Here is a 16,938-nt window from a genome sequence, read left to right on the forward strand (position 1 = left end):
AGAAAGCTTCTGTACTGGAGGTTGCCAAACTCCTCCCATGAATCTGCTTTGACCTATAAACGCATAAATAATTGGTTAACCTCAATTTAATTTCTAACCTTTAGCTTAGCATGGTAAACGTATGCGGAAAACAGACCAGGTGCCATACAAGATGCATGTGGCCTTTTAGTGTAAATTGGCACAACTCACGTGAAGGACTTTAAAAAACATGGCATCAGGGTGACCTCTAAAGCCCTGAACTATGGTTGAACCAGGCAACAGCAGCCGCGCATCAGAAGGAACTGTTTTGGATGTGTTGTAAAGTCAGTTTCTAACCTTTGCTACCTGTAAAATGTGTGAGGAGAGCAAACGACCTCTGTCATAATGTACAGAAGCGAGACAAGCTAGAAGGTCATGTGAGCTACCTCTGCAATAGCATCATTTTGTATTGCTGCTTAATCCCAAGACCAAGCATCCTTAAAATGTTCCAACACCCACTTTAAGTATGAATCCCTAAATTACTTTCTCAAATCTAGGACATAGCTAGAAAAATCATGAGTGCTGCATCGTATCGTGTATTAACAATCAAGTTCCTTAGTATGTAGATTTTTAATGAAAGTGTCAAAAGGATGATTTTTAGAAAAGTTGTTTTTCCCTGCCTGAGCCCTTAACTTAACTGGAACTGCCAAGCTATCCCCACCTTCAATTGACTGTAATACGATTTCCCAGCCTAGAGCTGACCTAGATTAAGTGTGAACAATTCCCAACAGGGTCTTCCTGGACAAAAAAGGATTTTGGAACAACTGCACTATTGTAAGAGACATGGGGGGGCAGTTTAATGCCGAAAGATTGACCGCCACTTACATAAGGACTGGGAGTGGAGAGGAGCTGAACCCAACTGGCTACGCAATTGGCATGCAAGATCATCAGACATTGGCTTGCTTATATGAGGGCAGTGTTGTAGTGTGGACTGGCTCTTGATGCTATCCGGCCCCCAGCTATGCTAGCTCTTCTCACTTGAGGGGCTTGCTGCTTTGGGGAAACAGGACCAGTTTCAGGAGATGCTCCTTGGGTGGAATGAGGGAGGTACATCATTATGACAGAGTAGGGGTGGGATGAGAATGCTGTAGTAATGGAAACCATATTCTGACATTTTGGAAAACCCCAGGAAAAGTGTTTTCTGGGATTGTTTTTGCCACACGTCAGAAAACCTGTTGGAACGTAGGAAATGACCCACTGCAGGTAGTTTGAAGGTAAGTTTAAGATCCACCACCAACCAATGGTGTGATGCACTATTAGTTCCTGGATCTCCTTCCATCTGGGAAACAACAGTCCCGGGCACGAAGGACACAAGAGGAAGACAGGGTTACTGACTCTTCCCCGCTCTTTCAGCCTTTGTGAAGCTGAGCGTTTTACTATTGACTGGTTTCCAGTTTTGGCACAAGCGTGGCCTCCTGTGGCCCCTTTGAATATCTTACTACCATTGCTACTGCTATATTGGATTTTTTCTTCAGCTGTTTTCTTGTAGTTTACTTTTTGCTATTTCTTCAAAAAAACATATCCTCTGATCTCATTTACTAATTTTTATGCTTTAGTGTTATTTTATGCATTACACGTTTCTTTTTGTTTCCAAATTTGTCTACAAATTGCATTGTCTAATTTCTTGTTGTTTGGGATACTGAATATATTTTACATTTTACATGCATTTTCCCTGAGCCAAGCCTGTTAATTTGAGGCACAGATACCAGGGATAAGCCAAGAATTCTACACTGAAACCTGCTTTCTACACCCTGGGTCTAGGAACTTCATCCATTGCCCCTACCCTACCTAATAATAAATTTTCTTACAATATCCTTGCCTGCACGTTGTATTTTAATCGCAATAGAAGACAAGGCTGCTCCTGTTGAGTCCTAGAAAGGGCACAGGAGTCTATTATTCATCAGCGAATTCATCGCCATGTGCCTGCTCCCAAGTACCCTGCACAACACCCTATCTGCAGAATATACACAACTGTCAGAATCATACCTTCCACAGTACCTACGCGTACATACAATCCAGTCACTGCTATTCATAGACTTCTGAGGTGACAGCACACCTAACAATGAAGTTAAGTCATGCCACAGACATTGCAAACAACGCCACCCACCATCTAGACACTATCTTCATGCCAGGAGATGACTCAGCCCTCCCTTCTCATGAATTCTAGACCTAGTCATCACCACAGCCAACAGCATCCATTCACAACAAATCATCCAGCCCTCATGGCCTTATACACTCACCTCCACCAACCTTTATCAGCCTAGCAGATAGAAACCTATGGCATGATCTGCAGACCACCCAGAGTCAAAACATTACCTGAAAGTGTCACAGACCTCATCACCACTTCTTCCATCCCCATCCCAATGATAGCTTCCATGGAGGCATCATCATCCCATGTGATTATCTCCCCAATACTGTGAAAGCACAGTTATTCGACCTTGTTAACATTGAAAAAACATTGAGCAAAATCAATATACACAAAAGGCAATACCTCAAGTCTTATCTTCAGTCTGGTCTAGACCCTCCGATGCCATTCCATAATACCAGGACTGGTTTGATCCTGGTCCTATCTCAAAACTCAGTCACCACATTCCAAAGGCCAAGCAATCATGGCCAACTAAATCACACTCAACTACAGAATCACACCTGTTGCCCTGGCAACCACACCCACCACCACAGCTGAAGGTAACTACACTTGGGTTATCTCAAGCCACCCCTACAACATATCATGACGCCCTTGCTCTTCAGAAGCCACCCACCATGAAATTAATGTCCCATGTAGGTTAAATAAACAAAGGAACTCACTGACTGCAAAAAAGCCACAATAACACAAGAAATGGTGCAAACGACATTTTCATGGCATCCTCACAAAAGCCAAAGTTACATGTTCATCAACATAGCCAAAGGCACCTGCTACATCTCAGCCTCTAACAGAATCATTGCCGTCTCCGGGGCAATAAGGCACTGCGCAAATCCAACCACAGACCAGTCAGTAACGCACTTGATTGATTGAGCAATCAAACATTTTTCAGAAAGAAAATTACCAAGATTAGGCACCTCATCAATATTACCAATCAAACTATCAGCCCCACCCACCAGACAACATATTCAAACGGATCACCCCCAAAACATTAATAAACCTTGTTTATAAGGTAGATGATGAAAAAATGTCCAGCGCTTCAGCGCTGGTTGCTTTGACATCATTCTGTGGCTTGCAATTAAGCCGTTCCCCACATCCTCGGTATTACAGTATGATCAGACCAGGATGCCCAGTTCCAACAGGTCCCTTGGGTTCCCTTGCATCAGCACCAGTATTTCTGCACACTGTGCCATCACTGCTCTGCAGGCCCACAGGAGAGGATTCACATGGATTGGCTGAAGAAACATCCACTTGTCACTATCGGCTTTCATCAGGTGGACACAAAAGTCTCTGCCTCCTTTCTCCAGGACCATCATATCTCTCTCTCTCTCTCTCTCTCTCTCACTATCTCTCTTTCTCTCTCTCCCTCTCCCCCTACCTATCACTCCCTCTCTATCTCCTTCTCCCTCTCCCTTTCGCTGTCCCTCTCCCTCCCCATAAAGCTTTAGGTCCTTTCATCCTTTTGGGCCAACAAGAGACTTCCTTTTCTAGCCCTCGGTTTAGTCATCTGGTCCAGAGATTCAGAGTAATGCAGTATACACTCTCCTCTTAGTTTTTCACAAAGTAACCAGGTTCTTCCAGAGAGCTGGTAAACTTCTGTTCTTCTCTATCCGGATCAGTGACCTAACTTCAGAGTACTTTGCAACAGACTTTAGAAGATTAACTCAACTTGAGGCAAATCGAGCAAAGGTTATTCACGTTCCCTGTTTTAGCTTTACTTAGTTCCTGTATCATTATGGTGTTTAGCCTTATGCTACAGCACTCTGAGATGACAGCTCTAAACATTTATAAAGTTTCCCACCCAGTCTGTCCACCTTCACGGTGAACCTGCTTCAAACAAAAGCTTTGAAAGGCTTGTACAAGACTGTAAAGCCCCTTACAGCAAAGGGAACAAGGTTTGTGCCCTTGTGTTCTGAGATACAGAAGCAGGCTGGGTGTTGGCCAAACTTACAGTCAGTAAGCAAATTAAAAGATGATGAGGTGTAATTAACAGCAATCCTTTTGGAGCTGCTCGATCCTGTACTAGAGTCAATGTTAATGCCATCTACTTACAGTAACTAAATATTTAGGCAGGTAAGATGGCGGCTCTACATTCACGGTGTCTATTTATTTTATTGTATTAATGTACCTACAACAGCAAAATTAAGTTTGTAACTATTTGTTAACAGATGTTAGCAAAAATAAGTTTAGTTAAAACACTTCACACTTTAAATTATGGTAGCTATGACTTCTAAGCCCATATTATTGACTAGAATTTTGTATGCAAGCCTGTTCCAGTTCATATTTATTAACTTACCAGCTCTTCATAGCTTTTAAAGGTAAGTGTGTCATTTTATTTGGAAAAATTGATTTCTCTTTTCTCTTTAAACACAATAGTCTCAAGTGACTGTAGGTCCATGTTAAATTTTATACAGAAAGGGTAACTATGACTTAATTACATTGCACACACTCTGTTAGTGGATTTAAATAATGTGGTACTCTACTTCTTACAGGGTCAGTCGCCTGTAAGTCCAGTTTCATTGAGTGCCCCTCTTAAACGTTTTGATCCATGAAAAATTGTGTTGCAGTTGTAAGGAAGGAAAAGTATCTCCTTACTACTGGAATTTTAATTTTTGCACAACCTGTACCTACATTTCAACCGAGTTATCAAAGGATCAAATATACCAGTTTAATTGCAATTTTTTTTTCTTTTTTATGGAACTGCACAAGTTTTTGGGAACAGTTTAACAGGTCCCAGCTGCTCAGTGGCACAGTTACCAGAAGCCACTAATTAAAAGAATTTCAGGGAGAACACAGCAAAGAGGTGAACTTCTTACAACAGGTCTTCTACTTGGCTTCTCCCCTGGGTTCGCCAGCCAATATCAACTGGCCCGAATTGGTTCTTCCTCATTGTAACAGATATCATTGACTTAGAGGACGTACCAACGATCCATCTAATTTCAAGTGATCTTTAGCCTTCACAAAGGGCCCATGTGAGATATTCCCATCACCCACAGAATTAAGGTCCACCAGTATACTGATGGCCTACACCTCTGCAAGAAAGTCACAGCAAGCAAAGGCATTGCCCAACTCAATCCAACCTGCACACAATCCTCAAGGCAAGCACTGCATGAAAAGAGACCACCTCCAGACCAGCACAAATGCAAGAGTGCCACTTTGAGATGAAGCTTGTCAGTTTCACGCCACAAGTAGCCGAAACTACTAAATCACTTTCATTATTCGCAGACCTTCTACTACAGACTCCAAAAATCAAGAAACCCAATTAGATAGGTTGGCGCCGACAAGCCCTCTGCTGCTAAATAAAGCCATCCACTCCTCCCCTGGTGGAAATACACAGGTGGGTCCTGCTTCCCTGTGTCATCTTCAATACCTGTGATGTCAAAGCATCATCTTTAAGGGGGTAACAAGCAACACACCTCCCCATCTGCTGGAAAACAAATCCTCGCAGAAGGATAACTTAAAACTTGAAGCTATGTTAGAAAAAATAAATCAATGAGGAAAAACTGCCTTTGAGTGCGTTGTAGCTAGGATTTGGAAAAACATTTCATCACAGAGCTTCTTCCACTCTGTAAAGGAGCTTAAAACACATCTCCTCAAGGAACCCCCAGGCTCCTGATGGCTCCAAGGCGGAACTCTGAGAAGAACCCCCTCCCTCCACCCTTCAGCTATGTACATGATCTTGAATCAATTCCCATCTCAACACTGTGTACAGCGTATCAATGCTTCCGGCCCGGGTTTGTGCTTCAGGCACATACACAAGAGCTGGAAATCAAACAACAAACCTCTCGTTGATCAGATGCCAGGCCCTCCAACCAACTCAGAAACATCACAGAGACTTGTGAAAAGAAGGCATCCTTTTGAAAACTAAAATAACAAATGTAACAAGTACTTAAAGAAAAAGGAAAAGCACGATCCTGGAGGAAGAAGATTGTCCTCGGTGCTGAGACTGGAAACTATGGCCAATCGTCTACAGTTTGAGGCAGGGCTTTTGCAGAAAACATATGGGGAGGAGGACTTTAACAATTACACCATGTGCACTGGGAAGCGGGTGGGGTGCACACACCGGCGAAGTGGTGGACAAGGAGATGGACATTACCTTTCTATTGCTGTGTTCACCAGGGTTAGTCAAATACTGCTTTGGAGACAAGGGTTCCTGCCTCAAGAAGGTACCCCTTTTCCTAACAGTGGCCGGATGTCCGCAATGCCACAAAGGAGGCTAAGCTTTTGTAAAAAGTCTGCAGATTTGGTGAATGGCATAAACAGGCACTGGCAAAGACAAACGTTTTGACTCTCTAGTGAAAAGGTTTCACCTCATTTCATTAATATGTTATGGCCATGGTAGCCGCAGTGTAAGGGAATCCACAGGCTGCAGAAGGCAGGTAGAGGCAATGGACAGTATGCCTCTTTGTCCCAGGGTAAAATGTCTGCAATTCTGAATGAACCGGTATAAGTATCCACACGGATTACACATAAGCATAGCAATCCCCACTTCCCCCAGGAGAAGGGAGGGAGGGGGGCTTCTCCTGTGCATCTTTCTGCACAACTGTCATACTCTGCTGCTAAAAGGGACAGTTTTGGAAACAACTCTATTGCATTCTCCTAATACTTTTATGATGCACCAAGCAAGGGTGACTCTTCCCAATGTTAATGAGGGTTCACTAGCCTCGGGTATATTTAAAGAAAATTATGCACCTTTCAGCACAATTACCCTAAACATGTCTAAAACAGCTGTGGGTGCTACAGGCAGATGGAAAATGTAAATTCTCCATCAGTGTGGTGTCCTAAGTGCTACTGGTAAGCCCAGGCCTGGGTCTCATGTTGACTGAGCCTCTGGAACCAAGCTGCACCTGACTGAAGAACCCCCAGTGGGATGGCACTGGCTGTCGGCTGCTTGCGTTCGGATCCACAGAGGGCCTGGCGTGGAAGTTCAGGCTGGACTGTGCCTATTGGAGCAGTACCAATGGCTGATTTGCATATTGCGGTGGCCATGTGAGTTGTCGCCTTGGTTAACAAAAAATATTAACTGGGATGTGGTCCGAGTTATTACCAGCAGCTGAAATTCATTCAAGCACTCCACCCATCACTTTTTTGTATACTTCTACTTTTTTCCCGGCATTTTTCTTCACTGTAACATTTATTTCCTTTTTCCACCCTGCCCCTTTCAAGAAGGTTCTCTGTCACATGTTTTTACTAATAATCACCTTTGAAGGTGGAGGATAGAAAAATAAAAGTAGACTCATTTTGACAATATTAGGCCAGAGATAGCCAGAGTTTAGACTGATACAATAGTATTATAGATAGATCAGGTTATGTAGACCGTACAGTATAACATAACAGAAAAGTTGAACTATTTTGACCCCAATATTCAGCTTGTTACTTTATCTGAATGTTCAAGTTTTCTCATAGATAACAGTGGAGCGCGCCAATAGGCCAGGGATTAGCATCACTATGCCAGGGGGCTGCAATATTCCCAGGGTGAGCATCCTTGTTCCACGGAGAGACAAAATATGTCAAGAATTGCTTTTTTTTGTTCTCATACACCTTTGGAAGGTCTAGCACAGGAAGGCAAAAATTCACAGAATTTAAAAAGAAAAGTTATCATTATCCACAGGTATGATGTTGGAATTATTTGTATAAATTATTTTTAAGGATTATGGAACATTTGATACAAAAGAAACGTAAATACAAATAAACTGACAAAGCATGATTTTTCTCATTAATAATTTAGCAAACCATAAGTTTCTGGGACTCACTTAGAGTTTGGAAGATGGACTGTCACCCCCAATTTAGAGATACCCATATGCCTAGTAGGGATCTCTGTGCCTTCAGTGTAGCTGCCTCTCGCGGGCCCATTGAAGGCCCTGAACTTTTGCCAAGATGCCACCACATTTGATGCACCTGTTTGGTGATGATTTTTTTGTTTTTAATAACAAACTCCCAAAAGGGAGTTTGCTAATGAAAAACAAGTTCAGTTACTCTCGCACACTGGGAATTTTCTCCTGGCACGTGGGTGTCATTTCTTTTGCGTCCTATATTTGGAACAATTACAGGTAGACCTGCATGTTTGATTGTAGAAGTGTGTGGCTGTGGTTTGACCTCTGGGGAAAGAGTTGAGTGAGGTGCTTAAGATCCTGATACAGGGTCTGGTCATGTCTTACTGAACCAGGCACTGCTCATATTCATACTCAAATTTAGGGGGATGACACCAATAGATTGTGCTTGATACAGCTTTATTTTATCAGGAAAGTAGTTGGGTTCTTGTCTGTAAGTATTGTCCTATTTTCCATTGTTTCACTAGTTTTGTGTTTGATTGGTGTTTTGTCGTGAAGTTGGTTAGGTGTCAGTAACGGGACAAAACATCTGTCATGTTTTACAGCCATCCAAAAGAACAAAAGAATGGCTTTCTAGGTTCATTTTCTGGGTGGACAGGGGGTTTCTCAGGTTGCTAGCTTGGACTGAAAAAGTGTTAGTTAATGGGCGGTCACAGGTTCTGGGATGATATAGTCCAAGAGCTGGGATGTCGAAGTAGTCCGGACGCTGAGCTTTGGACTAATAATTTATTTAAGAGAGATTTCTAGTCTCCCAGGTAACATCCATTGGTACAAGCACAGCTGTTGCTTTGAACTCTGAGGTCGAAGCTTGGGTAGGGGAGGGACCATTTTAAGATTCTCAGCATGTTTGTTGATGGTTTTACTACAGAATCTATTTGCGGCTCCAGAATTAGATCCACATCAAAGAAGACTCCTAGGTTTTTAGTTCATAACATATCAGGCTGAAAGAAATTTTTGGAATACAATAAAAACAAATGTTTTCTTATCAAAGCGCATCCATCAATACCAGTGTTATATCCGGTCCCATAAATGCATACATATTTTTTGAAAATGCCACAAAAACTTGATATAGGTGATATTAATTCTTTACTACAATCTAGCTTTATATGGAGACAAATGTTTGAGGCCACTGTTTGCCAAGCTTGAGATTATATATAAGAGGTCTGGAGATTTTCAATGACAACTGGAGGAATTAAAAATGACAGATAGCACGTATTACATTGTTTACATTAGAGGCCCAAAATCCAGATATGTCTGCAACAAATACCAAAAAAATAGACAATATGGACTGGATTCGTTCAAAGCAAGGTGGTGCTAGAGCAAATAAAAAAACATTTTAAGCAACATTACTTTATCTAATGCCTTATTACTAGTAGCTCTACTTCCAAAATATTATCAACATTTGTTAGGACAAGATGGAGCTGAATGTGCCCTGATCATTTGCAAACATCCCTTTGTATCACTTTGAATATCAGTTCGTTCTAAAGAATGGCATTTTGGAAAAATAATTTACACAAAGGGATTCATTGAAAATATATTTAGATTATGGAATGAATGTACCATCCCTCCTGACTTTTTAAGGAAAAAATAATAATCCATAAAAAAAGTTCACAGTAAATAAAGTCAGCCAACATTTCCAGTTCCACAGTTCTGGTGTATATGTAAGGGTAATTCATGGTAGTTTCATAAATTAGTTACACAAAAAAGCTTCTGAATATTTTGAGGAGTCCAAAAAGTGTTCTTCCATTTAGAATAATTAAAGGATTGACATTCAGTCACATAATGAGGAGAAAAACAGTAATTTAAAATGACCAATACTTTAAGCAATATCAAAGACTTTCTTGCTAAAGCTGGGAATTTGAGACACATAGAGGAAGAGAGATTTTCTGGAAAGAAAAGCAAAATTAGTCTCCTGTGTAAACACAATCAGGCGCCCATGCTGGATTTTTTACATAGGCCAAGCAGCAAGAAACTCAAAGCAAAAGTGAAATAAACATAAGTCGAAAAAGTGCAGAAAAATAATCACCAAAAGTGATGGATTTGTTTTTTTAGAAAAAAACACACTTTTACACAAAATTTCAAATAATAGACATGGTTCTGAAAATACCAAAAGGGTGTGCTAGAGACATGTCGTTGGTGAGAGATACCCAACGCATGACACCAAAAGATCTGAATAAGTATGAAGATTGAATGTGTTTCGGACCACCATATGGAGACACTTGACACCCTTCTCTTATTCTATTCTGTACAGGGTGGCACTGTGGCTGCAGGCCAGTCTCCCTTTCCACTGTCCCTCAAGGGGGCTCAACAGACCTTCTCTGTGTCCAGTCCTTGACACCATTATGCCAGTGCCAGCATTATTCCAGCAATGGGCATCAACCCACCATGGATGCCCACAGTGTGGAAAGCGATACCACCATCTAGGTTTTGTGTAAGCTCTGCAATGGGGAATGCTTCTTCAAGCCTATTCAGTGAAATAGCACTTTAAACTTTGTCATTTTAGAGGCATTCTGACTCCATACTTAGCATGTCTCACTTTTACACTTAGCTAATGTTAAATGAAGGTTTTGTAACATGTCAAAAGGTTTACATTGATATGTCTAGGGTTACAGTAAAAGTCCTTAAACCATGTTTTTAAAGTCACTCAAGAGGGTGATATCTCTACACATAGCAGCCCACATGTAACAACTCACTTTTATGCCACAGATTCAATGTCTGCACCATATTAGTGTGGTCTTAACTAAAAGTCAGATATACCAATTGGGGTGAGCCAATTATTGATCATTCTTAGGGGTCAAACCAAATGCACTGGGGGGTTGTGAAGTATTCTCCCAGTATCCAGAGTCAATTCTGTAAGTAAAATCCAGTTGAAAAGGGGGGAAACAAAGCAAACAGATTCATTTTCTTCATGTGCATTGTTAATCTATTTTACATGACATGGCCTTTACTAATTCTGCCTCACCTGTGTTTCAGGATTACACCAGGGTGGTCAGCCCCATCATTGATGTCATCAGCCTGGACAACTTTGCTTACCTGGCAGCCTCTGCAGATCTGAGAGGAGGTGGGTGACCATTAAAGGAACTCAGTGCCCATAACTGAATCCTTTGCTAAGCACACCCTGATCCTTTGTGGCCAGTGTAAATCAAAGCAGTTCTTCCATCCGAAGATGTAGTGTTTTCATTTCTATTTGAGGGGGTTCCTACTAGAAATGATAGATGTATGAGAATAGAGCACTGTGGGAGAAGGAGTCACTAATGGGACAAGATAGGACATTATTTTACCACCTAAACCAGACGCTGGAGGGCCAGATACGTGCCAAAGTTTGAGGATACCCAGATATGATCAATTTACATTAAAGTAATCTACGCTATTATGGTTAGGCTGAAAATCAGGCCTAGATCCAGTCCGGCTCAGTTATGTTACACAACCCTATTCTACACACTGAGGTCCTGTTTTACAAAGACATTGTGTTGGTTTTGCATTACTTTTTTAATACAGACCTGACTCAGTCTACTAGTGGGATTAATAATACAATGCAAATCGTGATTTGCATTAGAATTTGACCCAAAATAATGCAACTCATGGCAATGTACTGTCTTGTGTTACTTTGCGTCAAGGGAGAGTTTGATGGGTGGGGCATGAGCATTCCCATACAACCATCCATGGGTTTGGACACAAATCCCTCTGTACAAAGAATTGTATACAGGTATTTGCGTCAAAATCATGTGCCTCCATGAGGCACCATAGCGAGGAGGAATCAACGGTGTAACAAAGGCCCAACATCCCCTGCGGTGTGGGGGGGCAAGCTTCAGTGGCCCCCCAGCACAGCACCTGGCCTGAGTGAGTCTGGATGGGGGCATCCCTCCATATTCTTTGTAGGGCCCCCCCCCTTCAGTATCCTCACGCCATTGGGAGTAATGTCTACATTTCTCTACATTTTTTTCTCTTTTTGCACCGTACAACATACATACAAAGAGGAAAATGTGGCTACAACGCAGACACCCTTGCACTGTGACACAAGAGTGCTTGCATTGGCGCATAGCTGCCACAAGTGTGCCAACGCAAAGAGAAAGCATAACAGAGCCAAATCTTAGGCTGTTCTGCTCTCTCCCATTCACACGACGCAGCGCAGAAACTTTACTTGACGCACTGCGTTTCAAGTAAATCTGGTGCTAAGTTTCAATAAGGCGACCATAACGACGCCAATGGTGGCAGTCATGCTAGCCTGGTTTATGCAAGTGTTGTGGACCTTCAGGTAGGAGACGCGTCATGGAGGCATTTTTAGGGCCATGTAGAGTCTCTTGCACCTGGTTTAGGCGGGAGGGTGTGCCAGGGTTAGATCCAGCAGGTTGAGAAGAGCAGAATCTGGAGGAGCTTCAGGTTTGTTGACAGTACAGGGATCATGGGTCTTTAGAGCAGAGTGGACAGTTGTGGGTGTGGAGGGAAGTAGCAAGGGGTGACAAGACCATTATCGATGCAGAGACTGCGCGAGCAGGTTTGTAAGGGCTGTGGTGCACACCGGTCTATCTGGTGTCTTGAGTAGCAGGTGAATGTGGCAAGAGGCAGGTCAGACAAGGTGCTGGGGGCACAGTCAAGCTCTTACTTCAGGGGTGCGGCAAGTAGTGAGGATGTTGGGCGAGGAGGCTATGCCAGTCAGCCAGTTTTCTGAGGGCCAAGTGTTTCGAGGCCTTGGCCATGTTTTTGTGAAGTGGACATGGGTTTTGCAGACGATGAGTAAGACGTAAAGGGTGACTGCTAAAATCATGCAGATGGACTCTCAAATCTGGCTGCCAAAGGGGTCCATAGATACATAGCAAATGTTCTGTTTGGATTATTCCTGTGTTTTAAAATTTCAAGCTCACCAGGTATTTTATGCCCAACTTCCAGTCTGTCCAGTTAGGAGGGCCGTTTAGAATTGGTCATGGCCAGTTTTATGTGTTCTCAGTTTGCATACGATAGGCAGTTCCCTGTATACCCAGTTGGTACAGCATGGGCAGTTTCCATTATGCTTGCTCGGATAGTAGAGTATTGCCAGTTTCGACTATGCCCATTTGGTACATCATGGCCTGTTCCCTGTGTTTGCCCATCTAGTACATCATGTCCTGTCCCCTGTGTGTGCAGCTGACACGTCATTGCCAGTTCCCATTATGCCCATTTGGTATTTCATGTCCTGTTCTTTGTGTGTGAGGCTGGCATGTCACTGCCAGTTCCCAGTATGCCCATTTGGTAAATCATGGCATGTTCCTTGTGTGTGAGGCTGGCATGTCACTGCCAGTTTCCAGTACACCCATCTGGGACATCATGGCCTGTTCCTTGTGTGTGAGGCTGGCACGCCACTGCCAGTTTCCAGTGTGCCCATCTGGTACATCACGGCCTGTTCCCTGTGTCTGCAGCTGGCACACCACTGCCAGCTCCCAGCATGCCCATCTGGCACATCACAGCCTGTTCCCTGTGTCTGCAGCTGGCACACCACTGCCAGCTCCCAGCATGCCCATCTGGTATATCATGGCGTGTTCCCTGTGTGTGAGGCTGGCACGTCAGTTTCCAGTATATCCATGTGGGACATCATGGCCTGTTCCTTGTGTGTGAGGCTGGCACGCCACTGCCAGTTTCCAGTGTGCCCATCTGGTACATCACGGCCTGTTCCCTGTGTCTGCAGCTGGCACAGCACTGCCAGCTCCCAGCATGCCCATCTGGTATTTCATGGCGTGTTCCCTGTGTGTGATACTGGCACGTCACTGCCAGTTTCCAGTGTGCCCATCTGGTACATCATTGCCTGTTCCCCTTGAGTGCAGCTGACACGTCACTGCCAGTTCCCAGTATGCCCATCTGGTACATCATGGCGTGTTCCCTGTGTGTGATACTGGCACGTCACTGCCAGTTTCCAGTGTGCCCATCTGGTACATCATTGCCTGTTCCCCTTGAGTGCAGCTGACACGTCACTGCCAGTTCCCAGTATGCCCATCTGGTACATCATGGTGTGTTCCCTGTGTGTGAGGCTGGCACGTCACTGCCAGTTTTCAGTATGCCTTGCTAAAGCAACATGCCTAGTTTCACGATAACCTTTCGGGATCTCTTGCTCAGTTCCATCTGTACCAGTGCTTAATTTGTGCTGGTGGCTTCCGGTGCGGGGGCACCAGCATTTATTTTTGAGGGCCGGCACTTATTTTCCTACCTCGTGCATTTACTGCGCGCGAAAGACTCATATGGAAAGACGGAGGAAAAGAACACGAAAAAGCGCCACAATGGAAGAAACCAGAAAGCAGCAAGCGCGAGCTGAAGGGGCAGGGAGTGGCTGTAAATGGATTAAAGCGGCCCGAGGTGGCTTCAGGATTACGCTGCCTCAGTATTCCATGCTCGAACATTTAATTGCAGCAGCCGGGTATTTAAGAGGAGGGCTTTGGGCACCGGCACGTTTTTATTTACAAATGAACCACTGACAGGTACCACACCATCGATCCGTTTCATGCGTGTATTCCTGCTGCTGGGGGAGGGAAGGCGGGTGACTGTCCAGTGTGAACCTCGGGGCGAGCCTCCTGCCCCCACTAACCAACAGCTTAAACCGCGGCCTCTCATTCAGAATGAGACTCGCAGGGGGGAGTCTGGACAGCTGCAGCCCCCTCACTGGCCAGGGTATACATTCATCTACGAATATACATTCACTTGGTTCTGCATTTTTTCCTCAACAAAACCTCTTTCAGCCGCAAAAACATGCCAGCGAATCGTGGTTTTCTTTTCACGTTGTGCTGTTTGCTCCACTCTGAAAAGGTGTCCTGTTCGTCAGTTTAAAGCTATTTCATCTGCTAATCTTGAAATAATGAAACCCGAGCAGATCCCGCCAGGTTCTGAACCTATAATCTGTAAATTACGCACCGATGGCGCATTAACCCACTGAGCTGTGCCACTGGTGGTCACGGTCTGAGCCATTGAGGATGCCATGCCACCCTCTGGGCTGGCTCCTAGCAGCTGCCTGTGTAACCTGGAGGGGCTCCTGCGGGGCAGGCAGTGTGCCAGGGCATTAGTATGCCTGGCACGTGCCAGTGCTTACATTAAGCCTCAAGCCCTCTACAGTGGCATCATTACACCGGTGACAAGCTTGTAAAACTAAATGGCGGGTGAAAATCTCTATTCCATAAAAGACGTGCCTGGGCAGGGGTGGCGCTGACTCGTGGAGGAAAACTCTTAAGTTTAGCCTCAAATGAGGCATTAAACGCGTCAGGTGAACTTCCAGTTTCCGAAATGGGGGAGCTCTAATTTTTCTCTCCTGATGGGCACTTTGCTCAAAGCACCTGGGAGGACTGTAGGGCAGGTCAGTGCCAGAACTGAGTCTGGTGGTGATAACCGGGGTGCTAAAAAGACATGCAAACTGTGTCTCCGGTATCATGAGGTAGGGTGTTGTGTACAAAATAGTATGTTTTTTAATTTGCGTCTGATTATAGTTTGCACGCCAAAAAATTGGGAATTCCACGCATTTTGCGCACCAATTCACCCATTTCTAAGTGTGCAAAAAGATTTGTGCCAGGATATGACCCTGTTTTGGGGGCAACCTAGGAGCCAAATTTATCAAGGGATTGCACTGCCCTTGCGTCGCGCAGGGTGTAGCAAGCGCAACGCAATCCTTAATTCAGATTTACCAAGCAACGCAAAGCCACCTTGCTGGCCCCACGTTTATTGCCAACGCTGGAGTAACTCTAGGCTGCGCAAGTCGCTGCCTTTCGTTTCTCTACCCTGGGAAGGTGTCCCATTGGTGGAGAGTGGATGTTCCCACGCATCCATCCCAGGATTTTGCGCATTCCCAGATTTACCAAGACAGATAAACCTGGGAATGCGTCAAAACGCTACGCCTTCCCAGGTGAGGCACATTCTGCATTGCACTTAGAAAGAGGAAAGTACCTCTAAGGATTGTTTTTCTGCAGGAAGGTGTCCCTCCCTGCACAAAAACAATCCTGCCTGCAAAGCAGGCACCCATGCACTACGGCACAAGGGGACCTGTGTTGGCGCAAGGCACTACATGGTGCATCAGTGCAAGGAGAGAAGAATAGGCAATATAATGTTAAATATGGTGCATTCCTGCCAACTCTCTTTCACTCAGAGCAGCAAGGTGTCTTGCTGTGTAGCGTTGCTTGAAGTATGATAAATCTGGCCCTACATTTGGGCCCAAAATGGATTAACAGCCCTAACATATTCTGTCCCTTTCATTTCGAAAACCTAAAGTGCCTTTGAAACTGCTACCACGTAATACAAATTGTACAAAATATACCTACATGTGCGAGCCACTTGAAAGAGATGGCTTCAGTAGATTTAGATCACAATAGTAAAGAATACTAGGGGTAAATATGCATAATTGTGTCTCGTTTCCACCACTCATGAAATTCTTGATATTAGGAGAATAATTGGAAAAATGCACGGCATAAGCATTTTGTTAGAAAAGCCATTTTTTTCTAGATTTCTGGCAAAGCATTAATGCATACTTTGTGTCAACGCAGCCTCCAAGTAAAATTTCCTGCCAAGTTTTCTAAAAAAGGAACCCCCAGCCGAGCTTCAAGAGGATCTTCAGCCAGATTCAATGTGAAACCACACAAGCTTGTCCAAGATCATGACTCTTTTGCTGTATGTTCAAGACAACCAAGGATGCCCCTTCACCTGTGTGAATCGCCAGCTAATCTCCCAGATCAACACAAACAGGCCCACTGACGTGGGGATCTTAGTTACTTTAAAACTCTTGTTTTGGGCACCAGAAGCAAATATATTGTGCAGTTCATGGTGCTCTGATGCTGACATTTGTGCACAAGTGGGTGTGATCAAAGCCGGCATGCACTGCAACTGATCTCACAAATTCCTGCAAATGTCAATTTCTTTCTGAAGCACTGAATACAGGGGATGAACTTGGTTGGAAGTACTCTAACTTTTTGGTGACGTGGACATAGATTTTGTAGGTGATGAGTAGGT

General features: G+C 44.0%; 1 protein-coding gene and 1 long non-coding RNA gene across 2 annotated transcripts in view; one reads left to right on the forward strand and one right to left on the reverse strand.

Moving 5' to 3' along the window:
* The window catches only part of LOC138260459 (uncharacterized), a 442,993-nt gene that overhangs the window by 400,021 nt on the left and 26,034 nt on the right, over window positions 1–16,938 (reverse strand). The gene's annotated exons all lie outside the window — the stretch shown is intronic.
* GALNT16 (polypeptide N-acetylgalactosaminyltransferase 16) overlaps window positions 1–16,938 on the forward strand; it is a 386,127-nt gene that overhangs the window by 318,064 nt on the left and 51,125 nt on the right. The window contains exon 7 of the mRNA XM_069208972.1: window positions 10,963–11,050. Within this exon, the coding sequence (XP_069065073.1) occupies window positions 10,963–11,050 (88 nt within the window). The remainder of the gene's footprint in view (window positions 1–10,962; window positions 11,051–16,938) is intronic.

This window comes from Pleurodeles waltl, chromosome 9 (assembly GCF_031143425.1).
Source record: "Pleurodeles waltl isolate 20211129_DDA chromosome 9, aPleWal1.hap1.20221129, whole genome shotgun sequence".
Taxonomy (NCBI): Eukaryota; Metazoa; Chordata; class Amphibia; order Caudata; family Salamandridae; genus Pleurodeles; species Pleurodeles waltl.